The 18,092-nt window shown below is 55.0% G+C and overlaps 7 protein-coding genes across 7 annotated transcripts; 1 reads left to right on the top strand and 6 right to left on the bottom strand.

Moving 5' to 3' along the window:
- Positions 1-24: 24 nt before the first annotated feature.
- Positions 25-1,529, bottom strand: pre2 (proteasome core particle subunit beta 5; the record flags this gene model as incomplete). The annotated part of the gene is made up of 6 exons (XM_025633665.1): positions 1,271-1,529; positions 990-1,097; positions 752-907; positions 623-671; positions 447-556; positions 25-360 (listed from the first exon to the last, which is right to left on the bottom strand). Exons 1-6 carry the CDS (start codon positions 1,400-1,402, stop codon positions 25-27), a joined length of 891 nt encoding a protein of 296 aa, XP_025487918.1. The 5' UTR covers positions 1,403-1,529.
- A 161-nt stretch (positions 1,530-1,690) lies between these two features.
- On the bottom strand, positions 1,691-3,913 carry BO82DRAFT_358082 (Eisosome component PIL1/LSP1 family protein). The gene is made up of 3 exons (XM_025636186.1): positions 3,414-3,913; positions 2,827-3,334; positions 1,691-2,754 (listed from the first exon to the last, which is right to left on the bottom strand). Exons 1-3 carry the CDS (start codon positions 3,422-3,424, stop codon positions 1,849-1,851), a joined length of 1,425 nt encoding a protein of 474 aa, XP_025487917.1. The 5' UTR covers positions 3,425-3,913; the 3' UTR covers positions 1,691-1,848.
- Positions 3,914-5,430: 1,517 nt separating this feature from the next.
- BO82DRAFT_319252 (uncharacterized protein) lies at positions 5,431-8,058 on the bottom strand. Its single transcript, XM_025632669.1, has 3 exons — positions 7,898-8,058; positions 7,559-7,822; positions 5,431-7,472 (listed from the first exon to the last, which is right to left on the bottom strand). The coding sequence occupies exons 1-3, from the start codon at positions 7,931-7,933 to the stop codon at positions 5,706-5,708; spliced, it is 2,067 nt and encodes a 688-aa protein (XP_025487916.1). The 5' UTR covers positions 7,934-8,058; the 3' UTR covers positions 5,431-5,705.
- A 678-nt stretch (positions 8,059-8,736) lies between these two features.
- On the top strand, positions 8,737-13,274 carry BO82DRAFT_344495 (putative MFS transporter; the record flags this gene model as incomplete). Its single annotated transcript, XM_025633664.1, has 7 exons — positions 8,737-9,348; positions 9,450-9,483; positions 9,538-9,702; positions 9,762-10,233; positions 10,288-10,615; positions 10,672-10,981; positions 11,618-13,274. The coding sequence occupies exons 1-7, from the start codon at positions 8,970-8,972 to the stop codon at positions 13,272-13,274; spliced, it is 3,345 nt and encodes a 1,114-aa protein (XP_025487915.1). The 5' UTR covers positions 8,737-8,969.
- A 902-nt stretch (positions 13,275-14,176) lies between these two features.
- On the bottom strand, positions 14,177-15,705 carry BO82DRAFT_405976 (eS30 family ribosomal protein; the record flags this gene model as incomplete). The annotated part of the gene is made up of 3 exons (XM_025639530.1): positions 14,177-14,326; positions 15,093-15,360; positions 15,458-15,705. The coding sequence occupies 3 exons, from the start codon at positions 15,703-15,705 to the stop codon at positions 14,177-14,179; spliced, it is 666 nt and encodes a 221-aa protein (XP_025487914.1).
- Positions 15,586-16,330, bottom strand: BO82DRAFT_176328 (uncharacterized protein). Its single transcript, XM_025630382.1, has one exon. It carries the CDS (start codon positions 16,107-16,109, stop codon positions 15,708-15,710), a length of 402 nt encoding a protein of 133 aa, XP_025487913.1. The 5' UTR covers positions 16,110-16,330; the 3' UTR covers positions 15,586-15,707.
- A 222-nt stretch (positions 16,331-16,552) lies between these two features.
- Positions 16,553-17,765, bottom strand: BO82DRAFT_377863 (Zn(II)2Cys6 transcription factor; the record flags this gene model as incomplete). The annotated part of the gene is made up of 6 exons (XM_025637607.1): positions 16,553-16,833; positions 16,941-17,088; positions 17,136-17,327; positions 17,429-17,530; positions 17,597-17,712; positions 17,744-17,765. 6 exons carry the CDS (start codon positions 17,763-17,765, stop codon positions 16,553-16,555), a joined length of 861 nt encoding a protein of 286 aa, XP_025487912.1.
- Between the last annotated feature and the right edge of the window lie 327 nt (positions 17,766-18,092).

Genomic DNA, 18,092 nt, shown 5'->3' with positions numbered 1-18,092 from the left:
CCACCCCCTGGTCCTGAAACCGGTCTACAACTCCGACGTAACGTTCGAGAACTCCCCCTTCTCCAACTTCGTCTTCCAGAATATGGGGTTCATATCGTTGAAGCCGTGGTGGACCCAGCCCTCCTCCTTGACGTGGTACAGGTTAATGAAGCCACCGGAGTAGGCGTCGCGGTGCATGGCGGCCAAGATACTTCGGCGGCCGAGCTCGAGGGCCTCCTCCTCGGTCAGGTCGTACCGGTAGTTGGCGTCCAGCACGCCGTAGGCGAAGGTCTGGCCGGAGCCGACGCAGAAGAGGTTGCCGGCCAGCCGGGTGCCGTCGGAGTCGATGTAGTAGAGGGCGGGGCCTTCTTGCGGGGTCATCTGTAATGTATTTGAAATGTTAGAGCATCATCCCTGAAAGTAAGATGGGCCGGGGAGGGGAGGGGGGACGGTGGGACAAAACGTACGCCTGCTAACATCGTACCCATGCTCAGACCCATGCCCTTGTACGCGTATGTGAGGTTGGCGAGAATTTTCGAGGCCGCGGCAACGGTGATACGGCGCTTGTGTCGGATCTCTATTCAACCCGAAAGTTTAGCGGCTGTGCACGATCGGAATCGGAAACAGGGAAGGGGAAGCCTACCGTGAAGTGTGCATTGCTGGCTCAGATATCTCAACCAATATTGACAATCCTACGAGCCGGGGGCGGCAAGCGCATGCCGTCAGCTTTCTTTTGTTTCTGCAAAAGTCTCGCAAACCAGGCAACACATACAGCAGCACCACCAGCCATGGTCCCCAAAAGACCCGGAGTCGGCTCGTTCGTCGGCTTGTCTTCGCCGCGGCTCAACCGCGAAACAGGGATAACCTTCTTCACCGTCTGACTGGCGATCCAGTTTCCAGCGGTGGCTCTGGAATCGGTCGCGACGATCTTTTCCCCAGAGTCAAGCGCGTCAGTGGTTATTCTCTCAAAAGCACGGGATTGGGGAAAACGGTGGAGAATGACGGCATACAATTCCGCCCTGGAAACGGAAAGCCAGCGTCGTCGTTCCGTGGGCAAGTTTGATGGGGCAGCTGGGGTTTGAGTGGTCATCGGTCATAGCACGGAGGAAGGCTCTGGACTGGATTCAGGGGTTAGCTGGTCGTTCTTGGACTCCGTGAGGGGAGGGATAATTCATAGTGTCTATTCGGGCGGCGGCGGCGGCGGCGTCGACTCCGAACACAGTTCGTATCGATGTCCACCAAAAGAGGGATGTCCGAATAGCACGCAGAATCGGATAGCACAGTTGCTCACATTATCGACGGGAGGAAGGCTGAATTTCAAGGACAGAGGTGGAAGGCTCTCGGTGAGCTCACGCTGTTCTTGCTCGGAGTAGAACTCATTCTGGTGCGGCGCCCGCGTGTATTGGGCGACCAATTTATCCATGATGTGCGAGAATCGATTGCTGGGTTCGAAACAAGTGGTAAGAGAGGAGGTGAGGAAGCAAGGACACGGCAAATAGCGGAAGGTGGATGGAGAAGTATGAGATGAAGATGGCAGATGCAGCTCGGGAGCTTCCTGAATGATGATGCTGGGAGCTCCAATCCCTCCGTCCGCGTCACGCTGGCCGCCTGGATCACGTGCCGCCGGCTGCTGTCTGACTGATCCGTTTACCTACACTATTTACTATGGGCTGTGCTATAGTTACTTCTTACTTGTCTTTTCACAAGAGCATCATCAATAATCAATAATCACATTGCTGCTTATACTCGACCAGCCCACGAAACAAACTCAATCTATGTTTACATTTTCATAGTAACAGGAGTGGCGCATAAAACATGCAAGAGACCCAAAATCCAGATCGAACATGAACAGGCAAGAATCAAATCGAATCAAATCGGAACGGCAACTGGATGCGCAGGGATAGGGCTTGATACATATGGAACCTCAGAGCCGCGAGAGATATGCGCCGACTGCAGGTCCTCTGATGTCCGCGGCAGCTCTTCGCTGGTCTTGCCAACAGGTTCAGAAATAGCCCCGTTGGCAGTCTGTCCCTGAACTCCCTCGCTAGTGTACTTCTCAGTATCGGGGATATTGCTGGATTGCGCCTCGGTTCCACTGATGATGGCTGGGTCTTGAGCTGTACCGTCGGTATAGCGTTCTTCAGCAGCATTGGTGGTTGCGGGCTCCGGGGCGGAGGTGTCAGCATACAGCTCAGAGCCGGCACCGTCGACGTAGCGGTCATGATCCGTTCCATTAGCATACGACTCCTGATGAGCTTCATCATCTGCCTCGGTACCGTGGCCGTTCACATACGGCTCGGCGGGGGTATCACGAGCATATCCGTTCGCCCCAGTTCCTTGGGCATACGGCTCGGCGGGGGTATCACGGGCATATCCGTTCGCCCCAGTTTCTTGGGCATACGACCCCTCTGCGGAACCGTTCACGTCTCGCACGGAGTCTGAGGCAGTTGTCTCGACTGCATAAGCTCCTTGCGAGTCACGAACGCCACGACCGGACCTTGGCAAAAGGGTGCTGTCCAGAGCGTCCCCCGCTGAAGTATGAATGGGCTCTGCGCTGCTCTCCCACGTGCGAAGTTCGTTCTCGGCATCCTCAATGACCTGCCTTGTGGCCGAAATCTGGTCATACTCCCGAGGGGAGTCTCCCGGGACGACCGGAGTGTCATCCAGATGGTTGAGCAAACGGCGTGCGTGACGGGCCAGCAAGATCTGCTTTTCTCCCCGCTCAATAACAGCAGCCAGGTGGATATCATAGGCCTCCTTGAACTTCGATCGAGTCTGGAAATCTCACAGTCAATATCTCTCTGATCACCTCTACTCCTCCTTTACAAGGCGTTTCGGGAGACATACCACATTGGTCAACTGCGCCTCGGCCACCAAACTCTGCGCCTCGGCCCTGACGAGCTCCTGCTCCAGGATATCAATCCGGTTGCTCTGCGGCTCCTTCCACTTGAGCTTCTGAATCTCATCGGCGATCTTGGCGCGCTGGTCCCGCGACGGCTGCACCGAGTTCTCGGTGTCCCGGATATGTTTCAGGACCACGCGGGACTCCTCGAGGTACTGGGCGAAGTTGTCCTCCTGCTCGCCCATCTCCGCCATCAAAACGGCGAGCTTGTCCGTGATGTCCGAGACAGCATCGTCCTCCGTCCACTCGCCCCAATCGGACAGCTGGTTGGCGATGGAGACGCGCTCCCGGCCCGCCTTCTCGTGGGCGCCGATGGCCGCGTTCTCGTTCTTGATGAGCTGGTTGAGCCGCCGGCTGGTCTCGGGCTGCTGGTGGCCGCGGAGCGTCGAGAAGCTAAACCGGGACCGGTTGGGCACGGAATTCCTCCGGCCCCGGATGGACATGTTGCGGTGCCTGAGGTTGCGGTCAGCCGCGAAATACTGCATGCATTTTGCCTGTCGGCATGAGAGGCTCGAAGGGCTGGCTTGCATACATGATTGCCATGATACTTTATTCCGTGCGTGACGCTGCTGGTTTGTCTCGGATCATACAGTAAGAGAGAGGGAGAGAGAGCGTGGGTGCAATTGCGCCGGATGCTCTGAAACAGGAAACAGGAACGATATGACGTTCGAGATAAGATCGCTCCTTCCCTATACGAACAAATTACTTGCTTTGAAGAGGTAGTACTCAATGTGAGTAAGGCAGTCAGCTGCAGATTGTTCGAGGTAGAGTACTGTAGTATTGTGTCGACATCTGAAACACAAATCCAGAAAGATAATGTCAAAGATCGATCACCGGTGGAGCCACTACTAAGTAAGAGACGAACCTCGACGGGGCAGTAGTTCATGCCGTGGCGCATCAGCCAGCAGAAGGATTGTCGCGATGGCGTATGCTCATGCCGTGACGTCATGCGGGCATGGACGGATGCTGTTGAAGTCATTGCCCGCTTGCAGATTATCTCGATCCCATGGGTGAGATGGAGTTTAATCGTCCTTCGATGATCGGACGGGCATTGCAGGATCTGAGATCGGAGGAGTTGAGTGGGTCATGTGCTTGTACATTGTGCATCGTACTCAGAACTGAACCTCAAACATGACAAACATACACCAACAGACTAATCAAACGAAACGAAACCACAAGCAACGCACACATTCTAACCAGAACCTCAGCAATCCCTACACTCCTCTTCCCATCCCCGGGGGATCTAACAACGAGCAGGAATATACTCCACCTCCACACAACCCACTTCAGAGTCCCTCTCCCTCTCCACCTCCCAAACCCGTCCTCCACATCGCCCCCATCGACTCACAACAAGACACTCCTCCGGCTCCACGATTTCAACGCATTCCACCGCCGCCGGGATACACCGATACGCGCGACGCACATCCACCCACGCCGGCCGCGGCCGTTCCACATCCACCCGGATCGGAATCAGAGATTCCTCGACGGTCCGGCACCGGCTTCGGCGGACGGTCGTGTAGGAGGGAGCGGCGGCCGCGGGACGACAACGACGACGCGGGGAGTAGCACCGCGGTGGGGGGCGGATGGGGCTGCTGCTGCTGGTGCTGCGGCTGCTGGTGCTGCGGCTGCGGCTGCTGCGGCTTCGGTATTCCCTGAAGCAGACGCTGCAGGTTTCCTCGGCGCAGTCTGTGAAGCACATCGCGTTGCTGTATATCGTAGCTGGGTATCGTACAGCGTATAGAAAGCGCACGGGGCTAGAAACGAGAGAATAGATCTGGATGTAGGGGCAAGAGCAAGAGGGATAGTATGCGGCTGCTACGCTAGCCCGGGGCACTGTTGAATGATTCTCAATTCTATGGACTTCAACAATTCAGCCTCAGAACTTATACTGAATGACCTCAAATTTGGGGGATCCAGATACCCGTCTGTTTCAGATTCAGTGGCACAGCCCGCACACGGAGGTGAAGTTTGGGAGAAAGTCCATGGGTATCATTTCTCTTAAGACAGACATACAGTTCTCAAAGATCATTAGAGAAATGAGTTTTGAGCAAGTGATGGGAAGTTGTTTTATCCTATTCTGCGTGCCTCCGGGAACGGGATCACTTGACCCCCCCTCCCCCCAAATGGCGCATCTAATGCGGATGATCGGTCCCGCTGATGGGGTGATGGGGTTCTTAACCATCCATTCTGGGGAGTAATATGATTTAGAAGGGGTGTACTTGTGTGTTTGTTCCTCTGATGCTGGGTTATGACTTGACAGGGGACTTAAATTGAGGGTCGGTGGGTGGTGATGTGGCGATGTGACGGACTGGCCTGCCGTGCCCTAAGATTGGGAGTGTCTTGAGGTGAAATAACCAGCTCGCTTGAACGGGCACGGGGGCTGTTTTCCTCCTGGATGAGTTCCTGGCAGTCTGCTGATGTTGTGAGAGTACGGAATGGCTGTTGAGGTGGCATGCAATAGTAATATTATCCTGCGATACAACAGTAATACTATCCAGGGATACTAGAAGTCCAGCATAGCTGCTGTAGGATACCGCAGAGATTGCCCTGATCATGAATATGAAATGAAATTATAAGTAGATTTGAAACCCCGTCACCTGATTGATTCAAGTCCAGGAGAAAATAGCAAGATGGCTTACTCCTATCTCTACACTGGTCTCCACCTCGACCTATCCCTGACAGCGCTGCGAAGGCCGGAAGACGACCGAAAGAAACAAATTTAGCGCCAAACCAAGTGGTTGAATGTCATACCATCAACACCGCACCGATTCATTACAAGACATCTAGAACTATCCCGAAACACCCCCGTCGGCAGCCGTCTCTCTTACGACATGTCGTCAGCATCGTGGTGGTGGGTATTTTCATCATCCGACGCATGGAAAGCGTCTCCGAAAGCGGAGTTCTCCAGATCGGGAAGATCCAGCCCATCATTCTGCTCGGTGTACGCGGCGAGTGCGTCGCCAGCGCTGTCCATGTTGGTAAAGTCGAAGTTGGCCCCGTCAAGACCATTGTCCCCGGCACTGCCTGCGTTGCCGGGGGTCAATCCTTGGAGGCCGCTGCCCGGGGTATCGACACCAGGTAAAGAGCTATCGCCAGGGACAGGCTGGTCCTTCTTCTCTTCGTTGACCATCACCCAGTCTCCAGTCTCCCCGGCGGCACTCGCAGGTTGCTGATCGCCCATATCCATTTCGATATCCAAAGAGGCAGAGGGGCCCTGCTGAGGGACGTGCGCTGCCGGTTGAGGCTGTTGTGGGACTGCCCCACCCGCACCAGGTGCGCCGGCCGGATTAGGAACATGTGCTGGCCCAGTCTGGCCGGCATCCTGGATTGTTGAAACACCTGCGGCTGTTCCCGGTGAGCCCAACTGATCCAAAAAGTGGCTGTCGGCATTTTCCATATCAATGTCACCCTCAGGTTGAGACTCAGGCTTTTGCTCCGGTTCGATTTTCTCGAGCAGGCCACCTTTCTGCACACAAGAGACTCGAGGCTCCGGTACAATCTGCCTCTGCCACACCTTCTCCACATCCCGCACAATATCGTCCACTTTGTACTTGGCCGGGTTCTCAATGTGAGCCGCCTGCGAGTCATCCTCTTCCGAGGGGAGGACCAGGCGACCTTCCAATCTCCATGGCTCCGAGCCTGTCTCTGCGGGATCCGCTGCGGCTTCCCGGAGTCGGACTTCTGCGTCCTTGAGTAGAGAGGTGCGGTTGAACTTCTCCATTCGACGTGCGTGGCGCTTCTTTAGCTTCTCGATCTCAAGCGTCATATCAGCGACCTTCTTAGCAACCCGATCAGCGAACTCCTCGGCCTTGGCCGGTTCCAACTTCTCCGCCTGCGCGGTGGCGGTGGCGTCTTTTGTTTCTCCGTTTGCAGGTCCTACTGGTGCGTCGAAAAAGCCGGCCGTCAGTGATTCGAGTGCACCTTTCCGGCCCAGGCCCAGAGAGACGGGTGTGATTTGACTGATGGCATATGGCGATGCAAATATCTCCTCCATCCACTCATGATGTTGCGTGTAGCGCACTTTACTGATCTCGCGAGGTGTGAGGAGATCCATGGTGTCCCCAGTTGAGACATCTTCGTCCTCCAGGGCAAAATCTGTGGTCGCAGCGTTCACCGCGGTGGAGGAAGCGCGATGCCCGCGGGCGGCCTTGGCCGGCGGGGCAGCGGCGGGGGGTGGCACGCCTGGTCCGGGTGGAGGGTAGAATGGCTGACGTCCGACCATGGCACTCGGGTAAGCTCCGGGCATCTGCGGAAAGCCCTGAGGCGCCATGTGTGGGGGGAAGTTGATGGCGGGCCAGTTGTTCCGATCGTGCAGCATGAAGTCCTTGCGGGCAAGCTGGCCTTGGCTCTGCAAGAAGCGCCGCTGAGCTAGCATGTTCTGCACTTGAGGTATGACGGGAATCCGACTCGCAGGGATATGGTCTTGAGGAGGCGCTCTCGTGTAGTGGACGATCCACAAGGCGGGATCGGGGTTGGGCAGGTTGGGGTTGGGAACCTTCGGTGGTAGCAGACGATACCGGCGACGGCAGTGGATCGCCACGGATTCGTTCGGAGGGTGATATCCGCTACGGTGTAGCCACATCTCGACTGTCTGTTGTGTTCTTCTGTTAGTGACCAATATGTCTGCGCGCAGGGCAGCCGCAGGGAAAGATTTGGAGGGGAGTGACGTTGACATACATAGCCGCGAGCATCAAAGGTGAACGCCTGTTCGACATCGGCCCACACATATCCATCACTAGCGAAATTGGTTCCGAGTTGGTTGAGTGGCTGCCATGTAAGCATAACCGACCCATCTTGAGGCGCATCGAGGAAGGTCCAGTGCATCGGTTGCTGTTCGCGCACGACCTTGGCTGCGCCGAGCAGGTATTCGACAACAGTGTCTGTAGGCATCATATGCATCAAAGGGTAGCGTTGCCGCGACACCAGATGCATGTGCGGCAGCTAAAATGGTCAACATGATGTTGAATTAGTGCTCAAGCCTCATACTGATTCACTTCATCCGACGGATTAACGTACCAGCTGCGCGGGAACACGGGTCGCCGGGTCGTCCATCTTGACTGAGAAGCCTCAATGGCGCAGGATCGGAATCACTAGATCTGTCGCAAAATGATAAGAGCGAGTGATTGACAGATTAGACACAGAAGATAGAAAAGCAAGACAGCCTGTCAGCGATTACCCAGCAACGTATACTGAGCAAAGACACCGAATCCTTTACGCGACGCGGAAATTTGAGGTTCCTTACCGGTTCAGTTGGCGCGGTACGGGGGTCCATAGAAGCCTAAATTACATTTTGACTCCTTATATTTAAGGCAGAAACAGACTACCTTATTTGGACTAGTGTCGGGGTCGGAGCGCTTTTACTCTTTCCAGCTGGAGATCGTCTCATTCCCCGCAATTTGGCTTGCTGGATCTACATTTTACATCCTCGACTCGCTTACCCACCCCAATGACCCAACGCCGTGGGAACTCGCACGGGCTGATCTTTGCTATGCTTTTTACGGGTATTCTTACAAACGGGTCTCTTTCCGAGACTTCTGGCCAAACGTGCATTACTGTTTGCTCGTTACTGCTGAGAGAGGCATGCATCAGAATGCGCAAGGGGGATGAAACAAATCAGACTGGGATATCCAGCCTCTTTCACCTCGGCTATCATCCAATGCTATCACTCAGTCTCTGACCAAGCCTTGCGCCCGCTCGGATGGTTTCGTCTCAAGCTTTGGCCCGCCACCCATGAACCGATGGGTTTGTCTCCGCATACATCCTAATCGGGTGTGCGAAAGCATGTCATCATATCCCCGAGGAGCAAGCCCCATGCATCCATTCTGCCAGTTTCCTGCACATTCAGCATAGTGTATCTTTCACTCTTTCGGATGATTGGGCCGTGAGCTCTGTCCCACGTATCACACGGGGAGCTCTCTTAGAAAGTGACCTCAATCGATTCGGCTTGACAATCCACTCATCGCCCGCGCCCCCTCCCTCGTTTTCTCAAACTTTCACGTCACCCCTCGCTAGTTCGACCTCTAAACTGTGTTGGCCGGGAGAACCTCGCAGGTTAGGCTGGTAGCCCATTGTCCAATCGTCTAACCCCATGCCAAACCATAAACAGCGTAAAGGTTTTAGGTGCGCACGCGTTCATAAAGCAGTGGGCCCCCTCTCAACAAGAGAGAAGTCACCATTTCATCCCTGTTGTTATCATCAAACTTCTGTCGCTCCTTATCACGACACTTCACAGTCGACCATGGGGTTGTTCGGGAGGAAAGACATCCCTAGCAGTCCTGCTGAGGACGTCGACGCCATCGTCGAGGCTCCGAGTCACGATGCGGAGAAGCAGCAGCCCATGCACAAGGAAGAAACCCATACCGCACTCCCGCAGATGCCTCAAACTGCAATGTCGATAGATCCTGCATTGGAAGCTCGAGTGCTGAGAAAGTTGGACCTCAGGGTTCCGACCTTATTAGGATTTCTTTGTATGCTGCGTCTTGCCTAATTCATCTCCTGCACGATCGCACATCATCCTCTTCGAAATCATACACTTGAGTTCTTGTCTGACCTGAAGGCTCTCGCACAGATCTCTTATCGCTGCTCGACAGGAGCAACATTGGGTAGGCTTGATCGCACAATGTTCAATAGTTCTCCTTGGTCTAACGAGCAAACAGGAATGCGAAAATTGCGGGAATGGAAGAGGATCTCAACCTTACGGGAAATCGATACTCATGGCTCTTGACGATCTTCTACATCTCATATACTCTGTTTGAGTTCCTGGCATTGATGTGGAAGATCATGCCTCCGCACAGATGGGCAGCTATCACCGTCTTGAGTTGGTATGTTCAGACTTGACTTATACCTTCCATGTGTTGAGTCATAGTCTTATGTTGTATAGGGGTATTGTGGCAACTTGTCAGGCGGCAGTGCAGAATTGGGGAGGGTTGATGGCCCTGCGATTTTTGTTGGGCATGTCGGAAGCTGCCTTTGGCCCTGGAAGTCCGTACCTGCTGTCATTCTTCTATCGGCGCCATGAGTTAGGACTTCGATGTGGCATGTTTCTGTCGGCAGCCCCTCTGGCAAACACCTTTGCGGGCGCTCTCGCTTATGGTATCACTTCCGGCCATGCTAAGATAGCGAATTGGCGACTGTTGTTCCTGGTGGAAGGGAGCCCGTCACTCTTGGCTGCCGTTCTGGCTTGGTTTTACCTGCCAGATCACCCGTCGTCCGCACGTTTCCTGACCGAAGAAGAGAAAGAGGTTACCCGAGCCAGATCACTTCGACGGAGTGGTGAGAGCGAGCGAGTTACTGGGATCGACTGGAAAGAATTGGGCCATACTTTGCTGGATGCGAAGGCGTGGATCTTGGCAGTATGTCCCAGATTAGCCGCCTTTGCCTGAGGTTTATGCTGACAACAGTTTCAGTTTATGTACTTCAGCTGCAACGTGAGCTTCTCATCGCTGCCCGTCTTCTTGCCAACGATCCTCGAAGATATGGGTTTTACTTCAATCAACGCTCAGGGCCTGACGGCACCACCATTCTTTGCGTCCTTCCTCGTCACGATCGCTACGACGTGGGTTGCTGATCGGATTCAGCAGCGGGGCCTAGTGATTGCTTGTGCCTCCCTAGTCGGTGCCGTTGGCTATGTATTACTTGCGGCTTGCAATTCTGTTGGAGTTCGCTACCTTGGCGTGTTCCTTGCCGCTATCGGGGTGTTCCCGTCTATCGCCAACATTCTTCCTTGGGCTCTGAGTACGTCCAACTGACCCTCGCAAGTGATATTCCATGCACTAACATGACTCCTGTAGACAACCAAGGCTCGGATAGCCGACGAGGCATGGGCATTGTCATTCTGAACGTCATCGGCCAGTGTGGTCCCTTTTTGGGGACCAATGTCTTCCCCTCCAGCGATTCACCTCGCTACACTCGCGGGTTGTCTATTTGCGCCGCGTTCATGTTTTTCAACACGATTCTTGCGCTGTCTTTGCGAGTGCTTCTGGCCTGGGAGAATCGCCGTCTTGATAAGCGGTATGGCGCAGTGGCGGAATGGACAGCTGGGGCTAAGGATGAAACCGCTGTGGGGGAGGAGAATTACGGGGCGGGCTTCCGATATGTGTTGTAGGTTGTGGGGTTCCTCTAGCATGCGTGGTTTTGCTATCTGTTGAGGTAATGAAGTCATGATCGTTGACGAATAGAAGTATGCTTGGCTTTAATTTAGAAAGGCATTGCATGGCGTCGAGATTGTCGGTGAAATTGCTTGTAGCATGTTTATGGTGATCACCGCCCTGGAGGGGTAGCAGCAAAAGTCTCCACCTCAGCTGCAATATATCTCGGCTACGTCAACCCAATCGTCAACACAACATCAGCATCTCGCCTCGCCTCGCTTCTGTTGCCTATTCTTTATCCCACCCTTTGAAGCCTTACTGCTGAGAGCATAGCCGACTACAGAGTCTACTCTTACCCTAAGCTAGCAGGCTCATAGTCAAGCTAGTCGCACACACCCAAACCATGCGATTAAGGTCGTGACGATCGCAGCACCTACCGTGTTGCCCTTACACTTGACATCATTCCAACCCAGGTCCTACTGAGCCTCAGATATACCATCATGACCGAACCATCAACCACGAACCCCAATCTCTACGGGATTGTGGATATGGGAAGGTGAGTTTGCCTACACTACACAGCCTCATCAACTACATCCTTTAAAACCCTCCACTCGATCAAACAAAAGCACCAAGCCAACCCAATCCACAGCAATGGCATCCGCTTCTCAATCACCGACCTCTCCCCCCCAACCGCAAGACTCATGCCCATCGTCTACCAGTCCCGCGCCGGAATTTCCCTGTACGATGCCCAATTCTCCCGAGCCACGGGCACGCGGGGCCCGATCCCGGAGGTAATCATCGACCAAGTGGTCGACCACCTGCGACACTTCCAGTCGACCTGCACCGACTTTAATGTGCCGGGCACCAACATCCACGTGCTAGCCACGGAGGCGACGCGGACGGCCCCGAACTCGGCGGAGTTCCGCGCCGCGATCCGCGCGCACACCGGCTGGGAGGTGCGCCTGCTCTCCAAGGAGGAGGAAGGGCGGATCGGCGCCCTGGGGATCGCGAGCAGTTCCGCCTCGGTGGCGGGGATCGCGATGGATCTGGGCGGGGGCAGTACGCAAATCACCTGGGTGGAGGAGGAGGAGGGCGGGGAGGTGCGGACGAGTCCGCAGGGCTCGTTCAGTTTTCCCTACGGCGCCGCGGCGCTGGGCCGGTTGCTGGAGGAGGCAGATACTAAATCAACAAACGCTCTGACGGACCTCAAGGCGGAGATGACCGGCCAGTTCCAGACGGCGTATCGCGAGCTCGCGGTGCCGGAATCCCTGCTGCGCCAGACACCACTCAGTCTGTATCTCTGCGGCGGCGGGTTCCGCGGCTGGGGGTACGTGCTCATGAAGACTTCCGCCCAAAAAAAGAGCGAGGCGTACCCGATCCCCATCATCAACGGGTTCCGGGTCCCGCGGGCCGAGTTCCACGACACCGCGGCGGTGCTGGAGGAAGTTTCCGGCGGAGACACCGCCGCAACCAAGGTCTACGGCGTCTCGCGGCGCCGCGCCGCGCAGATCCCCGCCGTCGCCTTCTTGGTGAACGTCATCATGGCCGCGCTGCCGGAGACCGTCGTCACGCACATCCAGTTCTGCCAGGGCGGCGTCCGCGAGGGGTTCCTGTACGACCGGCTCCCGCCGCAGGTCCGCGCGCAGGACCCCCTACTCGCCGCGACGCGGCCGTATGCGCCGCCGTCGGCGGAGGGAATGCGCGCGCTCTTGCGGGCGGCGCTGCCAGACACACCGTCGCCGCGGGCCTCGTTCCAGATCCCGCGGTCGTTTCTCGCGACGAATCTGCTGGCCGCGCTGGCGAACTTGTTGTTTGCGCATGCGACGGTGCCCCGCGAGTCGCGGGCCGCCGCGGCGCTGCATAGCACGGCGACGGGGATCCTGGCGTCCACCAACTGTCTGTCGCATGTCGAGCGGGCGCTGATCGCGCTGGTGCTCTGCGAGCGCTGGGACGGGGACCTCGCCCCGATTGATGAGGTGTACCATCGGCAGCTGGTCCAGTGCGTGTCGAGCGAGGAGGCCTGGTGGTGTCGGTACCTGGGGCGCGTGGCGGCCATGGTCGGGGATGTGTACCCTGCGGGCCGGGAGTCGGAGGGGCGTTGGAGGGTGCGATTCGAGACGGAGTGGCGCTCGGTCGAGAAGAAGGAGGTGCGCGACGTGCTGCACCTGAACGTGAAGCGTGGGGACGCTGCCCCGTCCATGCTACATGAGATACTGACGGGAAGGGCGGACGACCTGGAGAAGGTGGGCAAGAAGAAGAATTGGGTGAAGGATCGGGGGGTGAAGGTCAAGGCCACCATCGTGTAGTTTGGGAATTCTACAGATGAAAGGTTTACCGGCCAGTCAGCTGCCTCGTTGCTGCGAAGCCATATGTGCCCTGATCCACCTCTCTCTACAGGTTGACTTGAGGTGCATCTCAGGCATACCGCCCACAGTTTGATAGACGAATCTCCCCAGCCTTTGATAAATAAATGGAGTATCAGGTTGCGTAGCGAGCAAGGACGCCTGACCATAGCCAGCGAAACCGAGCCTGACTTGCCACCGGACTCCTGCAGGAAACAGGATGAAACCCCATCCATCTACTAGCGATCGCAGCACATAGATTGCAACCATCGATTATGCATGAACAAAAAAAAACAAGACACAGAAACCAGCCATCTGAGAGACTTGAAAATAGTGATGGTATTGCATCGCCAGATCAAAAAGTCCGATTAATTTCGTCCTTCCTGCTACCATAGAGAAAAAAAACACCGTCTTTCACTCGCTTTCCCCCACGTCAAGAAATCCGTAAAGGCGAAATCCGTCGTAAAAGTCGGGGAGGAACCGTGTTTTAATCCTCTTGATCGAAAAGGCAAACACCTTTTGAGGGGAATGTTGCCGTCCGATCGCAAATAGCGCATCACCAAATCCGCAAGCCTCGCTCCATCATTCACGCCACCTTGAAAACCCGGGGAATCGTCGTTTTGCTTTCAAAAAGGTCATCGGAATCTCAAATTCGATCGATCAAAGAAAGAGGAATTTTTTGTTTCGTGGAAGATGGGTTCCGTTTAAGCGGTGGGGTTGGCGTTCATCTGTTTTTTTGGGGGGGAGTTGTGTAAGCCCTTCCGTTCGTTCATCATCACACAGCATTTTTCCATCGAATCTTCATTCAGATCGCTGCTTGCATCCCTCCCATTCTTCCCATATTTCCGGCTGATTTTGTGGTGATTTCATACCTTGCGCTTGCCACCGGTGAGGGTGACGTTGACGAAGCGGCGGGTGTAGACGACACGCTTGTAGGCACGGCCCTTGGGCTGCTTGGCCTTCTCCTGCTTGTCGACCTTGGGAGTGGCGGCCTTGACCTTACCGGCACGAGCGAGCTGTTTGATGGAAGGTCAGAGATCTTTCATTCTTTTTGTGGTTATCGACTTTTTTTTTTCGATGGTCGTTGCGTTTTGCATCGGGTCGTCGATGGGGCGAAAGAGAGGAGGGAGTGCTTACAGATCCGTGAACCTATTTTCATCCAGATGTTAGTTTATTTGCTTTCTTATCATCCTGACAATGTTTGCGAGGAGCATCGTTCTGATAACCTACCTTACCCATTTTGGCGTTATGTGATGATTTTCAAGAACAACGAAAAAAAAGGGATCCTGTCGAGATTTGTCGTACGGGGGGGGGGCGCGGGAAGTGCGAGGGCGATGAGACTGAGAGGGGAATTTTCGTCGACGGGAGGGCCGAGTCACGCGTTTGTGCGGCGGTTCAACTTTGCCCCACCCCGGTTTCGGTTAGCTTCGTTACATAAGAGGGGATGACTCAGTGGGAGCATAACCTACTTTATGCTTGTGCTATGCGCTTCTGGACGTCTAAGTATGATTATGAGTACTGACTGCACTACTGAGTCACAGGTGACTCTACCTTATTCCTTCTCTGCGTCTCATCCATCGCTAACCTCCCCTCTCCTTTGGTGAGACGGGCTCAACTAGCCCAGGCAAGCCTCCGCACGCATCCTGCAAACCCATAACTATAACATACACAGGTTAAGCAATAGACTCTGAGAGAGTTGATCGTATAACGCCTGGCGCCAAGCCGCATATAGAGCACCATACAAGAGATCATGTCCGGGAAAAAGGCAGGGGATGAACGTACCAACCACCCCTCCCTCCTGGCCAAGCCTGCTGGTGCACCCCTTCCATTCCAAAGAGTCCACAGCCCCAACAAAGCGAGCATGCCCCACGCAGCCTCCAGCAGCACCATACCGACCTTGATATTGGAGAGATCACTGGGCTTCGGTGTATCGCCCCGAAGCCCGCCAGCATCAGCCCCGACCATTGCCACCCCCGTCGCCACGAGGACATGGATGAGCGCCATGAACGTCCATTCGGTTCGTTTGCTGGGCGATAACCAGTAGATTCTCCTAGAACATATGAGATATCGCACTTGCTCTTGCTCCTTGATGAAAGGACAGGAGATAAGGGCTTGGTGTGTGGGGTCAGTTTGAAGGGCAAACATACGCCTCATGCAACACCCCGTCTATCGAAAGCAGTAGCTGCGAAAGCTCGATACCGGAGATTATCTGGGCGCCGGTGTTATGCGGGTCGTGGAGGCCCATGGCGGCACCGGTTACGCGAAGAACGCAGAAGGCGAGGTAGTAGAACCAGGCGAGGGGGCCGTGGCGGCCGTAGCAGAAGAGAAGGTAGAGGGTTGGAAGTGTCAGTGGGGTGTAGACGGCGAGTTGCGCGATGAGGAGTCCGGATGGCATCTTCAGTCATTCGGTGTAGGAGAGGTGCGATGTTGGTGTAGTGCATGTTGAGTTGAGGTAATTAGAAGGAAAACAGATAATATATCTATATGCATTCTAGGCAACAAGTCTCGGGTATAGGGCATATAGTTAAGATGCAGGGCCGAGATGCAGGACCAGACGCTACTAAACGAGACCGAGAATCCTTGTATATTAGAGCCAATCATCTGCGAGGCCTCATGCGAGGGTTCACAAAATGTGCGAATCATGAGTACAGTATCCCAGACCGGGAAGAGAGAGCATTGGAGGCGCTTGCCATGGTTGTCTTTTCGGTGGAAGCGTTCGATGGCTGCTAGACTAAGCTGGATAGGTTCCTCGTGTAACTTGTACCCCTCGAGTAAAAGGGCGTTGATACCTGCGTGCATGGGCGGATTGATGCCTGCCCAGTCGCCGGATCTCGCTTGGTGCAGCAGGATTCACTGTGTACAGCGACGGCGCGCGTAGCCTCTCGTAGGGCTGCGCGATGCCCCAGGAGCCGTCGGCGTGTGCTGCGAGAGCAGCCATTGGCGGTATTGGCTGCCTTCGTCGGGGTCGATGTGTTGGTAGAGCACATAAAGACAGAAGATGTGCTCGCAGGTCACGGTCACATTAGACTCGAGGTCGCCGCACCAGTAGCGGTTGGAGAAGATCACCCAGGTGTAGTTTGTTGCTTTGGTCAGAGACGTTTGAGCAGACGAAAGAGCTGGTGCCGCTTAGGATGCCTGTGGTCGAGAAGGCGCTGCTCCAGGCGGGAATCCCAGAGGTGATTGATTAGCGACTTGTGTTTACTGTGTGGTACGAGATATAATCATGTCCACTGGCCAGGACATTAGGCGCTCCCAACGGGGAGGAAGGATTGGTTAAGGGCCACGACGTATTTGTGTGCAGCGTCTTCGATCCACCATATGTCGCGTACTGGTGCCGACAAGGCGAGAAAGTAGGCCAGAACCACCAAAGCGCGAGGTCTCCTCTTCTCGAGTAAGCCGATGAATTCGGTTATTACAAACAGAGGGAAGGCCATGAGCCGGCGACGGCTAATTTGCGGATGTTCCTTTGCTTCCATGGCCAGCCAGGTGGCGTTGAAATGCGCAACGGCCCCTCGATATGCTACTAGCGCCGTGTCGTCATCCCCGTCGTTGAACGCAGTCGGCAGCAGGAAGGAAAGGCCCCAGCATCAGCATTCGTCCGCAAGGGGACAGGAAAGGTATCGATAATACACCAGATACTCGCAGGATGGGTTTTATGCCTCGCAATCTCCAAGGCCGCGTCAAAGACCGCTACCGACCCGTGCACTAGACGCATCCATTCACTTGCATGATCGTAAGAAACAACAGGACGATTTTGTAAAGTAGCAAATACATCGACCTGTAACAGGATGCTTGTAAAGCACACCGCATCCGCGGTCTGCGTACTATGCCGCCGATACAAAGTCGATGTTCGCGCAAAGCCTGCTCAAGGTAATGGCAGTGGATGTCCGGCAACCCAGCATCGTTTGGGTTGGCTTTAGATAGATGCAGGGCAGAGATTGCGAAGATGGCGTGCAGGAGCGGTTTGTAATCGAATGCGAGTTGGGGCACGTCGATCGACCAACAGTCTTTGATGCGCTTCAATCAGGCCCCTGGCATTGTAGTGCTGGCGAATAGAGTAAAGTGATGCAGTAAGCGCAGCTCCATAGTATGTGCCTCATTACTGGGATCCGCTGAACTGGGCTCGAGTGGGCCAGATTGGATCTTCCCGCGGGCCTGTCATAAACACAGGGGATCCCATGACGATGGCAGTCGCGACATACAGGTCGCGTTTCATCACACTATCACACTAAATCAGTCAGGACAGATCTTGTGGCCAGTGACAACTTGGAATGGATTTCACCTACCTTTACTCGTCGGGCGCGACATCGCTGACATCCGGTCCTGGACTTGCGGGTGGGCGAGACGGGGGCCTTTGCGCTTCTCGCGGTTGGACGAGACTTTGGCTGTGGCCTTGCTTTGGCTGTGGCCTCGTGACGAAGAGGATGAGTTACTGTCTGGGATGGCCGAGGACATCGTGAACTAGGCAAGAGTAGATAAGGAAGTAGCGCGCGTCAACCGGATAGGTGTAGGCTACGACTTATTGAATGTAACGAAGCTTCCTGGAGATGGACGCGGGCCGCCCCTCACTCCAGACTCCCCGCGGTCTTCGTAGTTAAATGCGATCTGAGCTCTTTACTTAACCTTGTATAAAACCTTGGTTACCTTACTAGGTAGCCTGGTGATTTTCTATCTACGCAAGCTAGGCTTTGACTCAGGGAGGTGGGAAAGGCTTTTGGGCTCAAAGGGGGTGTTCTGGGTTGGGGTTTGCCTAGGTCTGATTATACTATGTATGAGTATTAT

This window comes from Aspergillus uvarum (genome assembly GCF_003184745.1).
Source record: "Aspergillus uvarum CBS 121591 unplaced genomic scaffold BO82scaffold_65, whole genome shotgun sequence".
Taxonomy (NCBI): domain Eukaryota; kingdom Fungi; phylum Ascomycota; class Eurotiomycetes; order Eurotiales; family Aspergillaceae; genus Aspergillus; species Aspergillus uvarum.
This window is presented reverse-complemented; position numbering and strand designations above follow the sequence as displayed.